This window comes from Geospiza fortis, unplaced genomic scaffold, assembly GCF_000277835.1.
Source record: "Geospiza fortis unplaced genomic scaffold, GeoFor_1.0 scaffold229, whole genome shotgun sequence".
Lineage (NCBI taxonomy): Eukaryota > Metazoa > Chordata > Aves > Passeriformes > Thraupidae > Geospiza > Geospiza fortis.
Window position 1 is genome coordinate 4139159 of NW_005054357.1, and position 18954 is coordinate 4158112.

General features: G+C 45.2%; 2 protein-coding genes across 2 annotated transcripts in view; one reads left to right on the top strand and one right to left on the bottom strand.

Moving 5' to 3' along the window:
- Positions 1-2219, top strand: part of SWT1 (SWT1 RNA endoribonuclease homolog) — a 23643-nt gene extending 21424 nt beyond the window's left edge. Inside the window, exon 18 of the mRNA XM_005423741.2 lies at positions 1150-2219. Coding sequence (XP_005423798.1) covers positions 1150-1255 — 106 coding nt within the window. The 3' untranslated portion in view covers positions 1256-2219. The remainder of the gene's footprint in view (positions 1-1149) is intronic.
- Positions 2220-2543: 324 nt separating this feature from the next.
- On the bottom strand, positions 2544-13439 carry IVNS1ABP (influenza virus NS1A binding protein). The gene is made up of 14 exons (XM_005423742.2): positions 13187-13439; positions 11879-12005; positions 11398-11567; positions 11235-11310; positions 10247-10420; positions 9764-9889; positions 8301-8408; positions 6125-6251; positions 5396-5620; positions 5197-5318; positions 4909-5035; positions 4695-4826; positions 4382-4555; positions 2544-3968 (listed from the first exon to the last, which is right to left on the bottom strand). The coding sequence occupies exons 2-14, from the start codon at positions 11987-11989 to the stop codon at positions 3715-3717; spliced, it is 1926 nt and encodes a 641-aa protein (XP_005423799.1). The 5' UTR covers positions 11990-12005; positions 13187-13439; the 3' UTR covers positions 2544-3714.
- Between the last annotated feature and the right edge of the window lie 5515 nt (positions 13440-18954).

Sequence of the window (18954 nt, forward strand, 5' to 3'; positions counted from 1 at the left end):
TGCCTGATTAACACAGAGCAGATGAGGTCAGAAAATAAATTGGACTTGAAACATCAGTGCTTACATGGAGATTTTCAGCTGTTGGAGGTGAGGTGTTGAGCCCTCTCTCCTCTGCCAGTGATTTCTGGCTCATTTCTTTATGAATTTGTGTCACTGAAAGCTTGTGAATGCAGGCTCTGGGAGGTTTCTAAAATGCCATCATGGATTTTTAATAATTCTGAGCTGGCTAATAACGGGCAGGTAACTGGATTTTGCTGTTGTAGGGATATGAATGAGCTGTCACTGGCCAGGATCAGCTGAGTGAAAGGCTGGAGGGTGAATTACTCTAAAAAGCTTCCCTTTGCCTGGATTCATTCTGGGTCCCTGAATCTTCTGTGAAGTTCAATGTGCAGATTGCAAGATCAGGAGACAAAGTTATTCAGGGAGGGAGACATTCAATATTTATATCAGTAATAAAAAACAGTTTAAAAGCTTCACTCCCACAGGTTGATGGCTCTAGACCTGTATTGATACAGGCATAAAGAAAACAATGTGTGGAAATTCTTCACTCCCACAAGGTGATGGCTCTAGACCTGTATTGATACAGGCATAAAGAAAACAGTGTGTGGGAATTTGGGCTCAGCAGAGTAAAGCAGGTGCTTTGGAGACTTCCTGGCAGCCCTCAGGCTGTGCTTGGGGAACTTGGTGATTGGGGTTTTCTTCCTTTTTTGAGGAGCAGCTTTTAAATGGTCTTTTGAGAAAGAATCTTTTGGAAACCTAAGTTAGGGCATGTTTATATGTGATCAGGTTGAGATTACTCTTTTGAAAGGGTCTAAGTTGTAAGGGGGTGCATCCAGATCCTTATTTTGAGTGTGAGTACAGGCTATGAACCTTCCAGAATCCCAGATCTCTGCAGGAGGTTGATGTCAGTGACCTCTCCTGACAATTGGTCCCCTTTACCTGCCCTAGAAGGGAACAGGGGCTCTGCCTGTGGCAGCTGTGGGTTGGCTGTTGCAAGGAGCTCACCTGAAACCCTCCGATGTAGCAGCTGTAGTGCAAAAGTCACTGCGGCTGCTTGAGCTTGATGGAAACGTCCTTGAAAATTTAAGGAGTATTTGTAAAGATTGCTGTTCTGCTGTGTCCTGCTAACCTTTCTCTCCTGTCTCCCAGGGAGAGGCTGGAAGTGGGCTGCTGCCAGCTGGCACAGCTGGAGCAGACGCTGGAGCAGTGCCAGGCGTCCGTGCACAGGGAGGCCGAGAGCCGGGGCTGGCTCTGACCCGGGCTCAGCTCCGCCTCCTCAGGGAGAGGAGAGGAAAAGGGAAGTGCTGGAGGAGCCAAAACCCTGCCGGCTTTTCTTCTCGAAGGTGCTGGTTGGGCTTGGAGTTGAAGGGAAAACACAGTTTCACGTGGATATTAAATGTTGGGATTTCTGCTGAGAATTCTATTCACTACTAGAATGTTCTGTCTTGAGTGAGAGTGCTGCTGGATAGGCATGGATAGCCAGGAGAAGCAGGGCTGCTTTGGGATGCAGCAGCTGTGCTGTGCTGCTCTGAGCATCCAGCATTCCTGTCAGGAGCTGAGCTGTTAATGGTTGGATAGGAAAACCTCTCTGTTTGTTTTGCTGGTAGTTTACAAGTCACAAATGAGAGAAAGGAATCTGTTGTGTGACCCGAGGGTAGGAAGTAGCTGAGTGCAAGGCCAGGAATGAAGGACTGACCCACAGACACACACCGTGTGTGTCCTGTGCAGTGAAGGCTTCAGGGAGGATGTAGAATGGGCAAAGGAGCAGATTGATGCCTGTTTTTCCTTAAAGACAAAACAGACCCCCCACCCTCACACAAGTGTTTGTCCCATACCCCTTTTCAGAGGGTTCCTTTGTTTAAGCAGGCATTTTATATTCATACAGTGGAAAGCTGCTAGCAGTGGTCCCGGGGAAACTCCTCATCCAGCTCCTGCCACATCCTTCAGGAAGGTGGGCCTGGGTCCTCCCTGCTCTCCAGGTGACATCCCTCTGTGGCTGCACTGCTGGTTGCTTTCCAGAACTGCTTTAAGTCCATGAAACTTTCCAAAAGCCATTTTCTAAGGCCTTTAATGCTACCTCTTCTTGTATGTATTTGTACAGATGAGCTGACTGGCAAAGTTCTGAAGTGTCTATTTTCATATTAACTTTTGGATGTATTTGTAAATTCTTGATTGTAAAAATGTAATTTATTGTTACATAAACCAGTGGTTAATTCTGAGTGGCTCTGCCCAGTCCCTGTGGATTCAAGTGCAGCACAGTCCTGCCAGGGAGCGGGGTGGAATTCCTGTTGGAGCACAGTGACTGTGCAGGGCTGTTCCCATGGGGGTTTTTCCAGCCCTGGGAGTGGGGTGGGGATGTTGGCTCAAAGGTGCTGATGGGGGCAGCTGCAGCACATGCTGGCTGGGAAGGGCTGTTGTAGAAGATGAGTCTTCTGTTCCTCTTTCTAGCTCTCCCTGCCTACACCCATCAGAAATGTCACTTTCTGTATCTCTTTGGACACCACCTCCTTGAAGAAAAAGACACACAGCCAGGGCAGGGCACGCCTGTGGTGCAAGGGTTTCCCAAAAGGTACCTTTAATGTGTTTGCAGCAGCAGCAAGCAGTCAGTGCTAGTTTTGGCACCCAGAGTTAGATGTGCAGCGCTACACATTAGACACCAAGTCATCCCACCCCAATGTTTGATCCATAGGAACAGAGAAAGTGAACTAAAACAGGACTATGAGCACATACAAAATCAAGTTATTTGTGTTCTATCACACTTCCAGCTGGTAATATTAGAAAAATAAACTTAAGACAGGTACTACAACACATTTTCTTTGCCAGCTGGCAAGAGTTTAAAACCCATGAGAACCCCCCTCCCCGAACTGTTATTGTTGTACAAAGATCAGCTCACCCAGAGTAACAAAACTGCTGTACAGAAAGCATGCTCTGCATTCTCCTCAAAACACTTGGAGCCAGAATCCTTTTCCCACCCTAGAAAGTCTGGGTGTGTCATATCCAGAAACACTATGCAGCTCTAAGGAAGGTGGTGCAGACTAACTCACACTATTGCAGCAGAGGCAGCAGCTCACCTGTGGGGGCAATCCACTGTCCCACTCGGGCTCTAGAAACTCCAAGGCTCTCTCTGTTTCAATAACCATTTATCTGCCATTTGCATTTCAACAGACAAAATACTCTGCTGAGTATATAAAAACTGTTATAAAAAGGCAATTGTAAAAGATAAGGTATTAGCAGAGGCATGTCAGCTTTTTTTAATAAAAAAAATAGCCATTATATCTATTTAAATAAGGCTTCTTGTTACAGATTGTTCCAGTTACTGAAGGAAACCAAGGCCTGATGAAAGAAAAAAACATTATCCCCCAGAAATTTTACCCTTCCTGCCCCAAGAACACACCTCCAAGAAGTCATCCAGTGTGCAAAGTGACAAATACTGGGGGAAGCTCTTGAAATGATATGCCCAGTCTAGTTTCTCTTGCATTATCGTCAAAATCTTAAAACCAAAACCTTTAAAGTTCTAAAATACACAAAAAACCCCTTCATCTCAATATTTTTTCCAAAACAAATATATACAGCACGTTAATATGCAATATGCAAAAGCTCTGTGTTGCTGTTGGCAACATCTATGCCCTCCCCACCCCTATTCACAGGTGTACCTCTAACTGAAACACAATTACATCACTAAGCCTGTTAGTTTGAAAAGGGAATTTAATTCACTTAAAACTTGTAAATTTTGGTGTAGGGGCTCCACTCGTTTGACTCTGGATTGTAGACCTCAAGTGTGTTCAAGAACTCGTTGCCATCAAAGCCCCCCACTGCATAAATGGTGTTGGCCACGGTGGTGATGCCAGCGTTGCTCCTGGGCGTGGTCATGCTGCCCATCATCTTCCACTCGTTCCTGGCAGGGTCGTACATCTCCACGCAGTTCACCGCGTGCGTGCCGTCAAATCCTCCAGCCACAAAGAGCTTCCCTGTGTGAGGAAAGAGAGCCACGCTCACCGCTCAGCACCAGCTGGCCCTGTGCTCCCAGCAGGAGGCTCAACAAAGCCCCAAGGGACCCAGGTGTTGTCACAGACCTTGGCCTGGTCAAGGTCTGCACTTACAGGAGCGATCTGCTTTGGGTCTCCTGCCCAGGAATTTGAGTCAGAGTAAGAGCAAAGTCCAAATTCAAACAGGTGCAGCTCTAGAAGCTGCACAGTGACACTTTCAGAAGAAAGAGGTGCAGTGAATGCCCCAAAACCAAGAGGTTTTTCTTTTTAATTGAAACTGGGCATTTAACCAGGCTCCTACTGTATTGTTTCCTGCCCAGAAAGGAGCACAGCTTTGTATTCTCCTCGCATCAGAGCAGACATGAAAGGCCCCGAGGCAGCAGCCCCAGCCCTACCGTCACGGACAGCCGCGCCGGCGCCGCGCCGTGCCACGTTCATGGGCGCCATCAGGGTCCAGGTGTTGTTCTCGGGGTTGTAGCGCTCCACGCTGTTGAGGCAGTTCCACGACTCGGCCCCGCCGATGATGTACAGGTACCCCCCCAGCTCACACACGGCCGACTGGTGCCTCCCTGCAACCAAAGCCAGCACAGTCAGCCACCAGCACCAGCAACTCAAAGGGGCAGTTTTGGTTTTTGTAGTTTTTGGTTTGGTGCAGTTCTGCAGTTGCCCTTTTCCCCCCATCCCTGCCCAGCTCCCCAACGAACTTACGGATGTTAAGGGGAGCACAGCTCGTCCAAGCCTTTGTTACGGGATCAAACACATCACAGTTCTTCAGTCCTTTCTGGCCATAGGGATCAGAACCACCCACAATGTACAGCTTTCCGTTCAGGGCACACACTCCTGTAGATACAGGACAGAATGGCAAGTGAGTAAGAAGTGGCCGAGTCTCCACCCCGCAGTCCAGGCAGCGCAGAAGCCTCACCTGCGTTGCAGCGGTTGGTCCGCAGCTCGGGAACAGGGGTCCAGTCATCAATCTCGGGCTCGTACATCTCTCCGCAGCTCAAGTCATCCGAGTGGCCGTTTGACCCACCCACGACATACAGCTGCCCCTGAGAGAACAAACCAACACCCGTCACCTCTCAGCACACCAGTCAGCTCGTGAGCACTTGGATAACCACGGAAATACAGAGAAACAACTTCTAGAGCCATCCCATTCAGTGTGCCCTGTTCAGCTCAGCCCAGGTGCGGGCTTGTTTCCCACCCCACACACCATCAGCACAGCCATCTGGAACCGGGCCCTCGGCGTCCTCATGGGTGCGATGAACGTCCAGGTGTCCTTCTCGGGGTCGTAGCACTCCACGGTGCGCAGGCACTCCTCCCTGTTGTAGCCCCCTGCAAGCGAGAGGTTACTGGCCCTGCATCCAGACGCACCAGCCCAGCCCTGGCCCGGCACCTTTGCCCTGGCTCACCCGCAGCAATGAGCTTGCCGTTGAGCTCGGCCGTGCCCAGCCCCGAGCGCGCGTACTGCATGGGGGACATGGGCTTCTCGATGAGGTCGCTGGGCTGCAGCTCGAAGCTCAGGCTCTTCAGCAGCCGCGGGGTGCTCGAGGGGGAGCTCTGGGGGCTGTTGCGGCCGTGCAGGAAGATCACACACAGCACCCCGTCCAGCACAGCCAGGCACAGGTACGTGTTACCTGTGGGGACAGCACACCGCCACCCTCAGCACGGTGCCACGGGAAGGGGCACTGAGCTGGATGCCAAATGGGCTCTGCTGGTTGTGCCACTCCCCTCAGCAGCACGGAAACTTCGTTTTTTCAGGTTACTGGTTCCAAAAGTGTTAGTAATTATTTACAACTATGCTTTAGACACTAAAAGAGTGCTTGAACAACATACGACAGCAACTTAAACATGTGCTGGGAGTCTCCTTGCACACACCGAGCAAACAGCTCTGTTAATTAACTATGGACTGTCTCCTTAGGATTTTCTGGGAAAATGATGACACACCATGGACTTAGTTGATAAGGAACTGAAATGTATGTCATCCCAGTTTAGCTCAGGTATTACTTGACTTGTATCATCAGTAAGAAGAAACACGTCAGCATTCCTCAGAGATGTGAAGGAAATCCCCAGGGAGCAGTAGGTGGCAGGTACCCAAGAGGAGACACATCTGTTAGACAACCCCTGCCCCTGTTACTCACTCGAAGTCTTCTCTGAAGCAATGATTTTCCACTCGTGTTTAGGACTCTGAACAGTAGCATTTGGAGAAAGACTTCCAGAGGAGCTGCTACTGATCTGCTTGTGATCATTCTCACGTGGTGGCCTCTTCTGCAAAATCAAAAGGCAGCTACAGAAACCTAGCCACAGACTACAGCTCCTTCTACCTCTGCTTCTCTGAGACACTGCATAGCTACTCCAGAGCACACTTGTCTACCACCTCCGCAGAGCAGCATTTATAGCACACCTATATTTTTCAGCAGAACATCTTGCCTGCCCAGCAACAGTGGCCAAAAACCACCCTACACTTTTCTCCTGGAACTCACTTTATCCTGTGACTGCAGCTTTATACTGCTGGTGCTGGACAGCAAATCCCTGAAGTGAGTGTGCATTTCTAGCAGGATTTACAAATATAAGGAAAGAGCTACACGCAGCTGTAAAGAACTGAGCTACCACACAGGAGCCTCACTCCCAAGCTCTGCTTCTGGAACCTGAGTTAATTATATAAAGCTGTTTGGAAATGAATATACTATTCTCTTCATTCCCTGAAGACAAAACTAATTTCACCTCAGTTCCCCTCTGTGCTCAGATTAGCTGTTTCTTGGATTTTACTCCCTTGATACTTCCCGCTAACAAGAGATTTCTGCTTTCTTTTCATCTCCAATTAAATTTCTACTATAACTCACATTATTTTACTCTATTAAGAAAAACCTCAAAATTCCCAGTTTCAGCACAGTTGGCTGGGTTGTTGAGGCTCTTCCTGAAGCATAGGAAGTTACTGTTCAGCAGCAGAGTTTATGACCACAGTCCTAAGTCTGCGATGCCTGCACAGTTCCCTGGAGCCTGATCTCCATGGAAACTGTCACAAGACTTCAGAAACACATCACCTAACTCAGATAACCTCACACAGAGGAGCTGGATTGCTAAGCTCAGCTCACCGTGACAAGCAGTGCACTTGTAGAGAGCTTTTTTTTATTTCTGAACCTTCATCCAATTAACCACTTAAGGTCTTATCTTTAAATTGCCTCAACAGCAACAGAAAATACAAAGTTTTGTAATTTAAAAATGTAAAAGTTACAATTTTTCTAGGACTGGCATGTAGGGGATTTTTAGTGTTACTTCCCTCAACTGCTTAGGACATCTGAAGTTGGTGACTTTGCTTATTAGAAAGGATTTATGGAAAAACGTTGAGAAGTCCTGGTCTTAGTTCTGAAAATGAACTTTCCTAACATTCACCTCTCTGCTCCTAAGCATTACAAATTGTATCCAGAGGTAGAGAACCCTGTGAAGGCTTTCTAAAAGCAATTAACAAACTGGAAAATTAGCTGGCTTTTCCTTTTCCTCTCATTTCACTTCTAAAATCCACATTCTGGGATGGACAGTGTTTTACACATTAGCTAAGAATTTAATGAAGGAAACTTTCTGTACGAACATGTTTCACTGTTATAAAATATTACAATGTATTTGCTTCAAATTCATAAATTTAAACCAAGTTCACTTGTATAAAGCAACTGATAATTTACAACTGTTAGTCCTTTTTGATTCTTTCTATCTTAGCCTGCATTTGTACTAAGCCATGTGGTTTTCTGGAGTTCAGAAGGATTACACCTGGTGAGAAATAAAAAATAAAACCATAACAAAAGACCTCTCAAAAAGCACAGGAGTGATTTGCACTCAGTCAAAGCATCAGAGAGATTTGGCAGCTACATCACCAGTGCAGCTGAACAAAAGAAGCGGACGCTGGCACCTGAAGGATTAGAACTTGGATCTGGAATCTTTTTGTGGGCCCAAATTTACCAGACACATTCCCCACTGCAAGCCAAGCAGTCCGTGTTTCTCTACAGTCTCTGGGAACTCTACAAGGTCTCAGCTGACTTCTTGTCTGCCTCTTCTTTCTTCTAACAGCCAGGATTGATTCTGAAGTCAGAATTAGAGCACTCTGTTGTGCAAAGGCTGAGAGTGAGCCCAGCCTGCCAAAGAGACAGAAGCTGAGAGCACACCATGGCCTGCAGCAGCTCCCAGCCAGACACCTTCTCCTGCTGCATTTCTCCACTACAGCACCTGCTGCTACCTTCTCTGCCAGCAGAACACAGGACTTCAGGTGTGCTGTAAACTGCTCCAGTCTACCTGGGGTTACCTGAGACTGTCTGCAATTGGTACCTGCACAAACTGAATGTGGTCATCATCACTGCCATACACCTCAGCCTGTCCATCTAGCAGATTTCCATCAAGCAGCTTGTGATCAGCTGAGTAGTACAGCGTTTGCACCTGCAAAAACAACAACAGAACACCCATGTGGCTGCTGTCTCTGTGCTCCTCAGCTACAGGCACATTACCCCAGGCACCACACTGCTCGTCAGCTCATCTCAAGCTCGCACAGTGGCAAAACTAAAAGGAAGCAGATGTCATGGTGGCAATCTTCAAATAGGGAGTGAAGGTTCCTTACTTTCTCAGCTTGAGAGAAATCTTCATTTTCCATAGGCTTCTGCTGTTTTCCCAGCACAGAAACATTAGACAAGCAAAAGGCACATTAATTTGCAGAGTTACACAAATTCACAGTCTCATGCAAGCATTTTCCTTATCCCTTCACACAAGTTTTCTGCTATGAAAAATACACATATTTATCTCCATCAAAAAAGGCCAAGAGAAGCCAACAGACTCTAAAAGAAAGGTATGGGAATGAGGGAAGACAACACAAATCTAAGTTCTGGAAGAAACTGTTGTCCACCACTGAAACCAGATGCAGCTGTTTCAACGAAACGCATCTTAATTTCAACATGATGTTTTAAATTAGTTTCTCCAAGAGGAAATATACACTTGAGATTATACGACAGCATCAACATGTACTTTTTGCCTACACAAGTGTTTCTGGGGATCTTTTGTCCTTGTAATGGCAGATTTTGAAAATTTTGAGGAATTTCACAAGATTTGGTAAATCCATTTGCTGGAGCCAATTAAAAATTTTATCTCCCCGCTAATTTTGCCATTAAACACTGCCCAGGCTACATCTACCATTAGTATTCATGAGAAAAGCCATTTAACAACACACAAGTTTGAAAATAATGCATCCTGTAAAGGAGTAAGTAAACACCATTAAATCATCATGATCGTTCTCTGCCCACAGCGGATTTTCTTAGGAGCACTGGGGCAGGACTGCTGCTTCTGTACGTGTCAATACACTTGAGGCTCTTCTTGGTTCTTCAGCCTTGGTATCCTAGTTTTGTTAATAAACCTATGGGGAGATAAACCAATGGGGAGGAACAACCATTAGAAGCTTTTACCTACTGTGCATTTACAAGCAAAACCTGCAAAGGAAAACATCACCAATCTATGGCAAGTCTCAGTACCACCTCCCCAAACTAAAGCAGATACAGGCCACTCTCAGGCTACTATACAGCAACGGGGAGCAAAAAGGAAAGTGAAGACCAGACTGAACAGTGCATTCAGCTCACCTGAACACCCCCCCAGTTTCTCAGCTTAGGGGTACCTACAGCAAAATTTAAATTCTTTAGGGTCAGTTAAAAAAGTGAAGGGGGAAAAAAAAAAGAAAAAAAAGGGATCATCCTTCATATTGGCTTTTTAAAAATGATTAATCCCAAAATCCCATTTTCTTAAAGACTAACCTCTTCCATTAGATCTTCCAGGTTGCCTCCATTCTCCCAGATGCTGCGCTGTACCCAGTTGATTACCTTTGTGTACAATTTGCCATTGCTGGGTAGGCCAACATTGTCTTCCAGCATTATTTCAAGCTTGAGGGAGAAGGGAGAAGAGAAAAGATTATTTACTCTCTAGGAATTCTCTAGGAATTTACTCTCTCCACTCTACCACAGAGCCAGAAAACACCACAAGGAGCTTTCAGCCTAAGGAACTAAGAAGCACATTTAAATACAATCACCTTTTACACCTGGAAAGGGTGACAGCACATGTTCTCTACGGTTAAGGTTCACAGCACTAAGAACAGGACACAGATCCAAAATTGTCACATTACTGGCAGCAGTCAGTACACCAAGCTTTCCTGCCCTCAAAAGGGAAGGAAATCCTAGTTGCTCCTCAGGTTGCTTTTTGGAAATCCTGTACCAGAAGGAATTCTACAAACTGAAGCTAACCTTTAACCGTGGGAGCTTGAGAAACTCCTCCTGTTCTGAAATCTCTACAAGGTGTTCTTGAATGTAGCCATCGATCTTGTTCAACAACCGGGAGTCTCCCATGCAGCTGGCGAAGTTCCGGTACGAGATGCAGCTCTGCACGTCCATCTTGGACAGCAAATAGTCACCACAAACCTGGCAATGCAAGCAGACAGGTTTTATACATTTAAATTATCTATCCCAACAGACAGCAGCTGTTTTCTAACTGCAGAGTAGCGACTCTGCTGTCATCCCCAGGCCAGCACCGTAAAGGGAATGTTGCCTTCCACAGGAGTATGCACATCTTAAATGAACAACTCAAGACACATTTGGAAGCTACTGACATCTGCATTGACCCCATGCTTTTCTACTGAACACCTACTCAAAACTGCTTCTCAGTCAGGTGAGCTATTGATCCCAATTCCCTTTTTAAGGGTACCTCTATCTGCAGCTAAGGGTATTTCCAAAGTCAAGCAGTGCCAAATTTATGTTCAGGAGGGTGTGAATTACTCTTTTTCTGACAGATTTACAGGTTTGTTCATGCTCCCAACACAACCAAGCACAGCAGCACTGCCACAGACATGAAGGTAAGGAATCAGCCAAGATTTAAAGCTGTTTTTCTTACATAGTGCTTAGGAAAAAAGGTAGAACAGCTGAATCCAGTTTTTAGCCAATCCCTTACCAACTGTGCCCTTCAGCACATCCTATTATCATTATTGCTTCCACAAGTAGGTAACTCACATGTAACAAAACATAACTTCAGGGAACACCCTGGCACCTAGACAGTTCAAGTGGAAGCAACACTTCCAGCTGGCACCAAATCAGTACCGTGCTAAGGAACATCTACAGCACCTTTGTGCTGGGCACTTCTTCCACAGAAGCATCAGGTTTTGGCTCACTAACACCAAAAGGTGCAATGCTGTCAGCCTGGGAAGGCAGAAAGGACTTCCAGAAGAGCTGAGAACCATACCTGCTTAACCCTCTCCATCTTCAACTTCTTTGCTGCAGAGTATACATCTTTCACCAGCTCTTTATCAGCTTTTAACCTATTAAATAGAGAAATTTACCTCTTATTATTCTGATTTTTCAAATCAAAGTCTATCCTCTCTCTAGTTACCATGAGAACTACTTACTGAGCAGTATAGGCATAATTCAACAGAACTTCAACAGCTTCTGGGTTGAGATCATCAAATTTCACATGGGAAACTCCATGACAGTCGCTGTCAGTGTTGAAGATTTCGAACAGGTAGGGGCTGCAGCATGCCAGCACGGCTCGGTGCGCCAGCATCTCGTGTCCACACACCTTTATGTCAAACAAAAACAAGAAGCCCATGTGGTGGTGAGGATTTTTTGTAATTACCTTTGTATTTTCACAACATGAAGGCCAACTCAGGTGAGTGCCCCAGTTCAATTCAATATTTCAAATCAACAGTCTCCAGCTGAAAGTCAGCATCACTTCTCTCCAAGTGCACCCCATTTGGATATTTTTAAGTATGCATTTTTCAGAAAAATTAGCTTCTAAAATCTCACATCCCCCAGTCTGTGAAGCAACAGCTTCACATGGTGTAAGCCCCACATGCCCCCAGGCTCCCCAGTGGGGCAGGGCACAGGTACCTGGAGGCGGACGTCGCAGAACTGACCGCTCTTCCGTAAGGCGTTGAGTTTGGCAACAGACGACTCGATGAAGTTCTCATCCTCAAACATCAAATATCCGTTGGGAATCATTTTGGTGTTGGTCTGGCTGCACATGCAATGGGCAAAGGTTACACACACAGCATTTGGCCTCAGTGCAGCAGTACTAGCAACACTGTTTGCAAACAAACACTCAGGCATTAATGGATTAATGAATTAATGATTTTCAGAGATTGAGGCCACATCCCTTCAGCAGGTACTGGGTTCAAAACCACAGGCTGAATCTGTGCCAGCTCTGTGGGAGCAAGCTGGGAATCACTGGATTACATGGATTCCCTTCCTTAAAGATCTTTGTTGGTAGATCCATCCCCAGCTATCATTATTCATCACCACTTTCTGCTCCCTACCACTCTGGTCCAGCTGTATTTTTTGCAGACACAAAACCCAGCCACACTGAAAAAATAAGAACTGAGAATTTAAAATAGCTTGTGAAGTAGAATAGATAAACATTTTCTGTTTAATTTTATGAGTAATGACTCAGTATTTTAGAGCAGCTGGAAGTCATGAAAACATTATGACCAACAAAACAGACATAATTTAATAATTCTGAACAACAATCATGTATTTTAAATCATCTCAAAGACAGAACAACTTCCTTTGAAGACCTCAGCCATATACAAAGATACCACCTCAGGGAGATCAGTCCAAGACTGGAAAAATAACTTCAGGAAACTTTAATTTTTTTTATCTGGAAGCTATTTCTTAGCTCCTTTAATTGATTCTTATTTAGTTAAGCACTTTGCAAATAAGAAGCTAATTAAGAACACTTAACTATCACCCTTACACGACCTAATAAATCTGAAATAGTCATTTAAAACAAAAAAACAGATTTCTAAGTTTGAGCTGCTAACATACACAGAAGTACAGTTACCTTAAAAATCTTAGAGTAAATGTAGGATTCTATTAATGTTACTAGCAACAATTTTTATTTCCACCTCGAGTTTAAGAAAATTCTGAAGATCACACTAAATAAGGAAACTCCAAACCAGAAGTAGTGGATTGCAAAAATCAGCAATGAAAATACCAAAGCTCACACAAAATACTTCTACTGTTAATCCATCTATTTTAAATTCACTTAGTACTGCGAGTATTCAACCCTAAACTGGCAACAATAATCTTACAAACATCCATCTGTTGTGTTTTAGTAAAGAAAAGACACCAAGATTTTAAATTTACATAATTTCAGCAGAAGTATTAACTACTGTATACACAATTAATGGTACAACTTACCAAGCAAATATATGATTGTAAATTTAAAACAGCCCAATGGTATCACTGTGTTAGAACAGAGCACTTGAGTTTCAGGATCTCCTGACAGGGAAGATGTTTGTGGAAATGCAAAAGCAGACGTGTGTTTGCAGCTGCAATATGGATTCCAAAACTATCAGGCTTGAAGATGATGTAATATAGTCCTTATGAGCTATAGACATGAATTTCTTCTGTGATAATCATGCATCATAACCTGCAATAAAGGAGAAGGTATCAAGTAAGGACAACAACTAGCGCTGCCACGTATTTCACATAAAACTTGATTCACGGTCCTGACCCAAACAAACAAGTTTTTCTTCACAAACAAGTTGGGGTTGTTTTATTGTTGCTGTTGTTTTTTGGGGGGTTTTGGGGTGTTTTTTTCCCCACAAAACACAAGCAGCCTGAAAAATTCCATATTGACACCAATACATCCTCATGCCTAATAAGAAATCAACCACATCATCGTTATACCCCCACAGACAAGAAAAGGGCTAAATTAGTGCTTAGGGAAAAAGTCAGAACAGCTGAATCCCATTTTTAGCCAATCCCTCACCAACTCTGCCCTTCAGCACATCCTATTACTGCTTCCACAAGTAGGTAACTCACACGTAACACAACAGAAATGACTCCATTTTATAAAAGAACACAATCCACAAGCCTCCTACCTTCGGCTCTTCTTGTGCTCATCTACTTATAGCCTTCTTCTACTGAATGCCTAAAATTGTCTGAAGATGGATTAAGGACATGTCTGAAATGACTGGGCATGTCTCCAGTCCCCGCTACTTCCAGAATTATAAAAGTCAGGAATCTGTATGACAGCTTTCTTTGGTAAAAGGTCTCTCTGCTGGGAACAGACCCTGCTGGGTTCTGGTTCAGCTCGGCACTGGCAGTGCAGACTGGGGTGGCTTTGGTGTGAATTCACATGCTGGTGGGCTCTTTGCTCTTTATGCCAGGACTTTTTGGGGAGGGGAGAAGAGGAGGAGGAGCAGCAGCAGGGAGGGAACAGGCAACAAACACTCATTCTGGAACTTTCCATGACCCTGGTGCCACCTCAGGAAAACATCAATCACTTCAGTTCCAACACTATATTTGTATCCACAGAATAAATGCCACATTCGGAACTGGGTTTCCTAAAAATAGGTGCAGCTCATTTCTCCTTGTCAAAAACTAAAAAGTGCCCTGCAAGAGAACCTTGTGACCATGGTGCATGGCCAGTGCTCAGCCCAGGGTGACTTTGGCAGGAGCAGTACCTGCCTGGTGCAGCCCAGTAGCTCCAGCAGGAGGCTGATTCCTGGGAGCAGCAGAGGGCATTATCCCACCACGCACCAGCTCCACGGACACTGCCTTCATTCCCACAGCCTCAGCCAGCAGAGAACTGTGCAGGCAGAGAAAACACTCTCAGAGCTTGGCTCTGGAGCAGGCACAGCCACACAGCCTGGAGAAGGGAACAGCTGCTCCCACGCACAGCAGTGTCCCACATCACGGGAACACAGCACCCGGAATGCTGGGCACTGCAGGAACAGCACCCCTGCACACAACTTCCATCAACACACTGCTATGCCAGTGTGCTTCACTAGGAAATCAAATGTATATGTGAGATTAAAGAATAATAAATTAAGGTATATTCTTCTTGTAATCCTACAGGCAAGTTAAGAAGGTGACACCAAGCTCTATTTAACAAATACTGTTTAATTAGGCATTTGGCAGTCAACACTTCCCTGTTGGTACAACTGGCATAATCACTGCAATTTTTAAAGCAAGCAAACTTCTCAAAACAGAACCCAAGAGTCTGATGTCCACACCTTCCCCAAAAATTCACCTCAAGCAAAACATTTCAAGTCACAGGACAGCTAAGTCAAATTATTCTAACTAAATCCCACAATCAGCCTCGCTCTGTTTACATCTCTGGGTGTGTATTGTCACATTTTGCTATAACACATCAGTTTTATTTCCAATGTTCTAACTCTGCCACATGCACTTGCTTGGGACCTTGAAGACTTAAGAAGGTCATCCAAAATAGTTCTGGATTGAAATGGAAGATTTGTCTGTTAAAACCCTCCTTTGTGCAAGACACCAATCCCATGCGGATGCATTTATGTCCCTAATGGTATTGTCCAATCTGAATATCGAGGAATATGAACATTTTGGAATTTGAACATCTTAATTACTGCCACAGAGTTTCAACGCTGTTGTGTGTGTCATGGCTAATGTTATTACTCAAAACAGCATTAAATAGCACAAGCAAATTCACAACTTTTCACATTTTGGTTTGGAGTACTGCTGCTAGAACACAACCCAAACTATCAGCCAAAATTCACTGCAAAGTCAAGAACGCTGCCTATTCTGCATTAAAGGTCATAAAGAAGTACTGCAAACAAACTCTTTCCTTTAAATTATTTTTTTAAATCAAAATCACTTTGTCATTACCTCCCCCTCCTTGCTTATACTCCCTTTTAACTCAGCACATGAAGAACTCTGTGGCTTTTTTTTATAATTATCCAGGATTTTAAATTTTTTTAAGACAAGTGAGATGTTCCCAGATGACTGTCAGTCAGGCAAAGCCTGGTGCCTCTGACACCATGACTGCATCCAAATGCACTTCTATAAACATTAAAGCTACAGAATTATCATGCCAGAATGGGAACAACACATTCCACTGGAGACAACTCCTACTTGAGAGCAGCTGTTCCCTTACTTTTAATATTATGCAAAAAACTAAAGAGTAACGCATAACCCCTGGATTTTTGTTGTACTTTTAACAGTAAGGACTGGTACTGGTGCTGAGGCTGGAGACGCCCTTGGATCAAGAGCCGATCACAGTGGGCTCAGGCAGGCCTGAAGTCACAGAATATCCACATGGTGTGTTCTGGCACCCCAGCTGCTCCCAGGCACAGGAATGCAAGGACTCAAATGTCTGCCCAGCTGCTGGATTTTAAACACAACCTTGTTGTAGTAACTGTGTTTCCTGAATGCCTCAAGTCGTGCACAGACTGAGATTTTCCTTTGCCATGTACGTGTACCACTGGGCCGTGAGCGAGTCACAGCGCATCATGCACTCAGAGATAAACTGGCTGCACGTTCCAGAAGGGAGATTCCCTCCTTTTAAACTCCTCCATTTCACTGCTGTATTTAAAGGTACATTTAAGAAAACCCACCTAAACAGCAATGATACTGAGACACAGTGATCCTCAGAGCTGCCCTAGGCGTCTCCCCTGCAGAGCCTCCTGCAGGAGCTGTGGTCTCAGGTGACCACCAAGACAAGCCCCAGAGGCAGAGTCACCCTGCCCACGACCTAACAACACAGGGACTATCTATTTTACCTCTCATCTTTAATACAGCCCATCTTCCATGTGCAGTATTTGCTGTGCCAATTCTGCACAAACCTTTTAGTCAAATTAATGTGCTACTTCTTCAACTCACAGGTAAAGCACTACTTTGGAGGAGATACTTGATAATCTTTTGATTTAACATCAATACTTGCTGATGTAATGACAGACACTTGATTGACACCTGTGAAACAAAAATGGAATTTAACACCCAGCCGGAGCTTTCTGGCTTGTGACAGCCCAGCTCACAAGAAATGTAGGTCACACCTACAACTGCTCACAGTCCATTATCTGTATCAGAATAGAAAACCAAACATCCTCAAAACATTTATTTCATACATTAGCATTTATTTATGGTAAAAACACATCATCTTTTCATGTCTGAGTCTGCATTTGGGCAGAACACCGAAGACATTTATTAACATACTTTTACATCACTAAAGAGACCCAACCTCTTTACACCAGTAATCTACAGTAAGACTCAGAATTTACAACAATTTTGTTTTGCTTATTCATTTTTCAGTTACCTTCCACTAAAGATTTAGTCTCACTGATAACTACGACTTGTAGACAAAATTTTTCTATTTCACTGCACATCAACCTTAGTCATGCTCCCATGCCAACAGTGAGGACAGGGAGAGGGAAGATGGAATATTTGCTATCACTGGTTAGGAACTGAAGAGGAATGACAGAGTACTGTGGAAATTTTCCAAAATCTCTTACATGCAGCCCAGGAAGGTGCAATGCTTGGACAGCCCTCTATAGAAAGCAAGCCCAGAGAGCTCTTCTAAACACATTTATGCATGCAGACTTTAAAAATTTATAAGCAGCAGGCTTCATGCTTGAATGTTACTGCTGTTCCAGCAACAACCCTCAGCTGCAACACTCCAGCTGCTCATCCAGCACTGGCTTCCAGTGGCCTCCCACGCTTCTAAGCCCTAGCCCCAGTCATTATTTCCCTTTTCACGCTGGTTCTGCCCTTCCTCTCCCTTCCCATTTCGTACTTTTGCTGTTGTTGTCACAGTCCTTATCTACATCTCTTTTTCAACCTTCTGCCTCACATTCAGTCTACTAAAATCTGAGTTCTTTCCTGCCCTTTGCCCACCCCCTGGGTCTATTTCTTCTATTAACACAGACTTCCCACAGTTCTCCAAACATCTGTCACACAACCAAATCACTGAGTTTTGTTTTTATGTCCTTCTTGTCTTCCACCCCCATTCTGGGCAGTTTTTGCCTTTCTTACCATCTCCTGCTCCTTAAGAATTCAAGCTGATGGAAATAAAATCAGACTTAATTACAGCAGCTAACACACAGCTTCCTAACTGGAAAGTATTCCCTGATTGTTGCATCCTGTGCTCCAGGAGTTAGGCTTGTGGCTACAAAATCTGCTTTTGAAAATTAAACCAATCTCACCATCAAAGCACCACATCCTGCTTGCTTTCTTATTTTCTAGCTCTCTGACAGAAGAGATGTGGTGTCTACACACCCATGACTGCAAACAAGAAAAAAAAGTTCTCTCTTCACAAACCGCACAAACAAGGAGAGACATGACACTGTATTTCCATTAGTCTATCACCACACATATCCTTAGGAAATAACTCGGATATTTCACCTCTCACTGCCAGTATTTTTCTACCCTGCATGAAATTACAGCCAATTCAGGTTTTATTATCTGTGGGAATGCTGGGTGAAGGAACAGCAAAAGTGCCAATGCAAAGGTATTTTCTACCTTGAAGCGCCTCTGAAAATTCTAAAAGGCTCTGGAAGTTGGTGCATGCAGGCAGAAAATACTGTACACCTCCCAAAAAACCCTAAAAAATCCAAAACCAAACCGCTCTGGTCATTCACCTCATCAGCTTTCCCCAGAAGCACTAATGTGACTTGACAGCCACTGGACATTCCTTCCTGGACAGCCACTGCTTTATTATCTCCCACTTCCTAGAACTAGTATAGATGACAGGGAGGGTCATGGCATTGGCAAACAGCTATCAGCACAGGTTGCTCATCCCGGAGCGGCTATTTCCTCCAAAGTCCAGGATTCCCGCGATTCTCTTTTTTCTCCCCCGCCATTCACGGTACGGGTTTAGGAAGATGCCTCTCCACGGCTGCAGCGTGGCGCTGGAAGAGGCAGCGCCTGACCTTGGCCCCGCACCCGCAGGGAACCCGGGAACTCCCGGCTGGGGGCTACACCGCATTCCCCGGCCGCCGGGGCCCGCCCGTTCCCGCGGCACGGAGGGAGCGGCCTCACGCCCTTCAGGCCATGCGGGCAACTTCGCGGCCCAAGAAAACGGGCCCCGAGCAAGCAACAAAAGCGCCGCGGGGCCGCAGTTCCCCGAGCGCGGGGCCGCCGCCTCCGCCCGCCGCCCAGCGCCGAACAAAGCGCGGCCGCACGGCCCCTACCCGGCCCCCGCCCGCCGTCCC

Bases quoted from the DNA above. Each gene is read 5' to 3' on its own strand.
- IVNS1ABP (XM_005423742.2), bottom strand. From the start codon at position 11,989: ATGATTCCCAACGGATATTTGATGTTTGAGGATGAGAACTTCATCGAG. The intron at 5,621-6,124 runs GTGAGTAACAGG...CTGTCCCCACAG, and splicing joins TGCTTCAGAGAAGACTTCGA to GTAACACGTACCTGTGCCTG. The intron at 3,969-4,381 runs GTAGGGCTGGGG...TTCCTCACACAG, and splicing joins CGGCGCGGCTGTCCGTGACG to GGAAGCTCTTTGTGGCTGGA.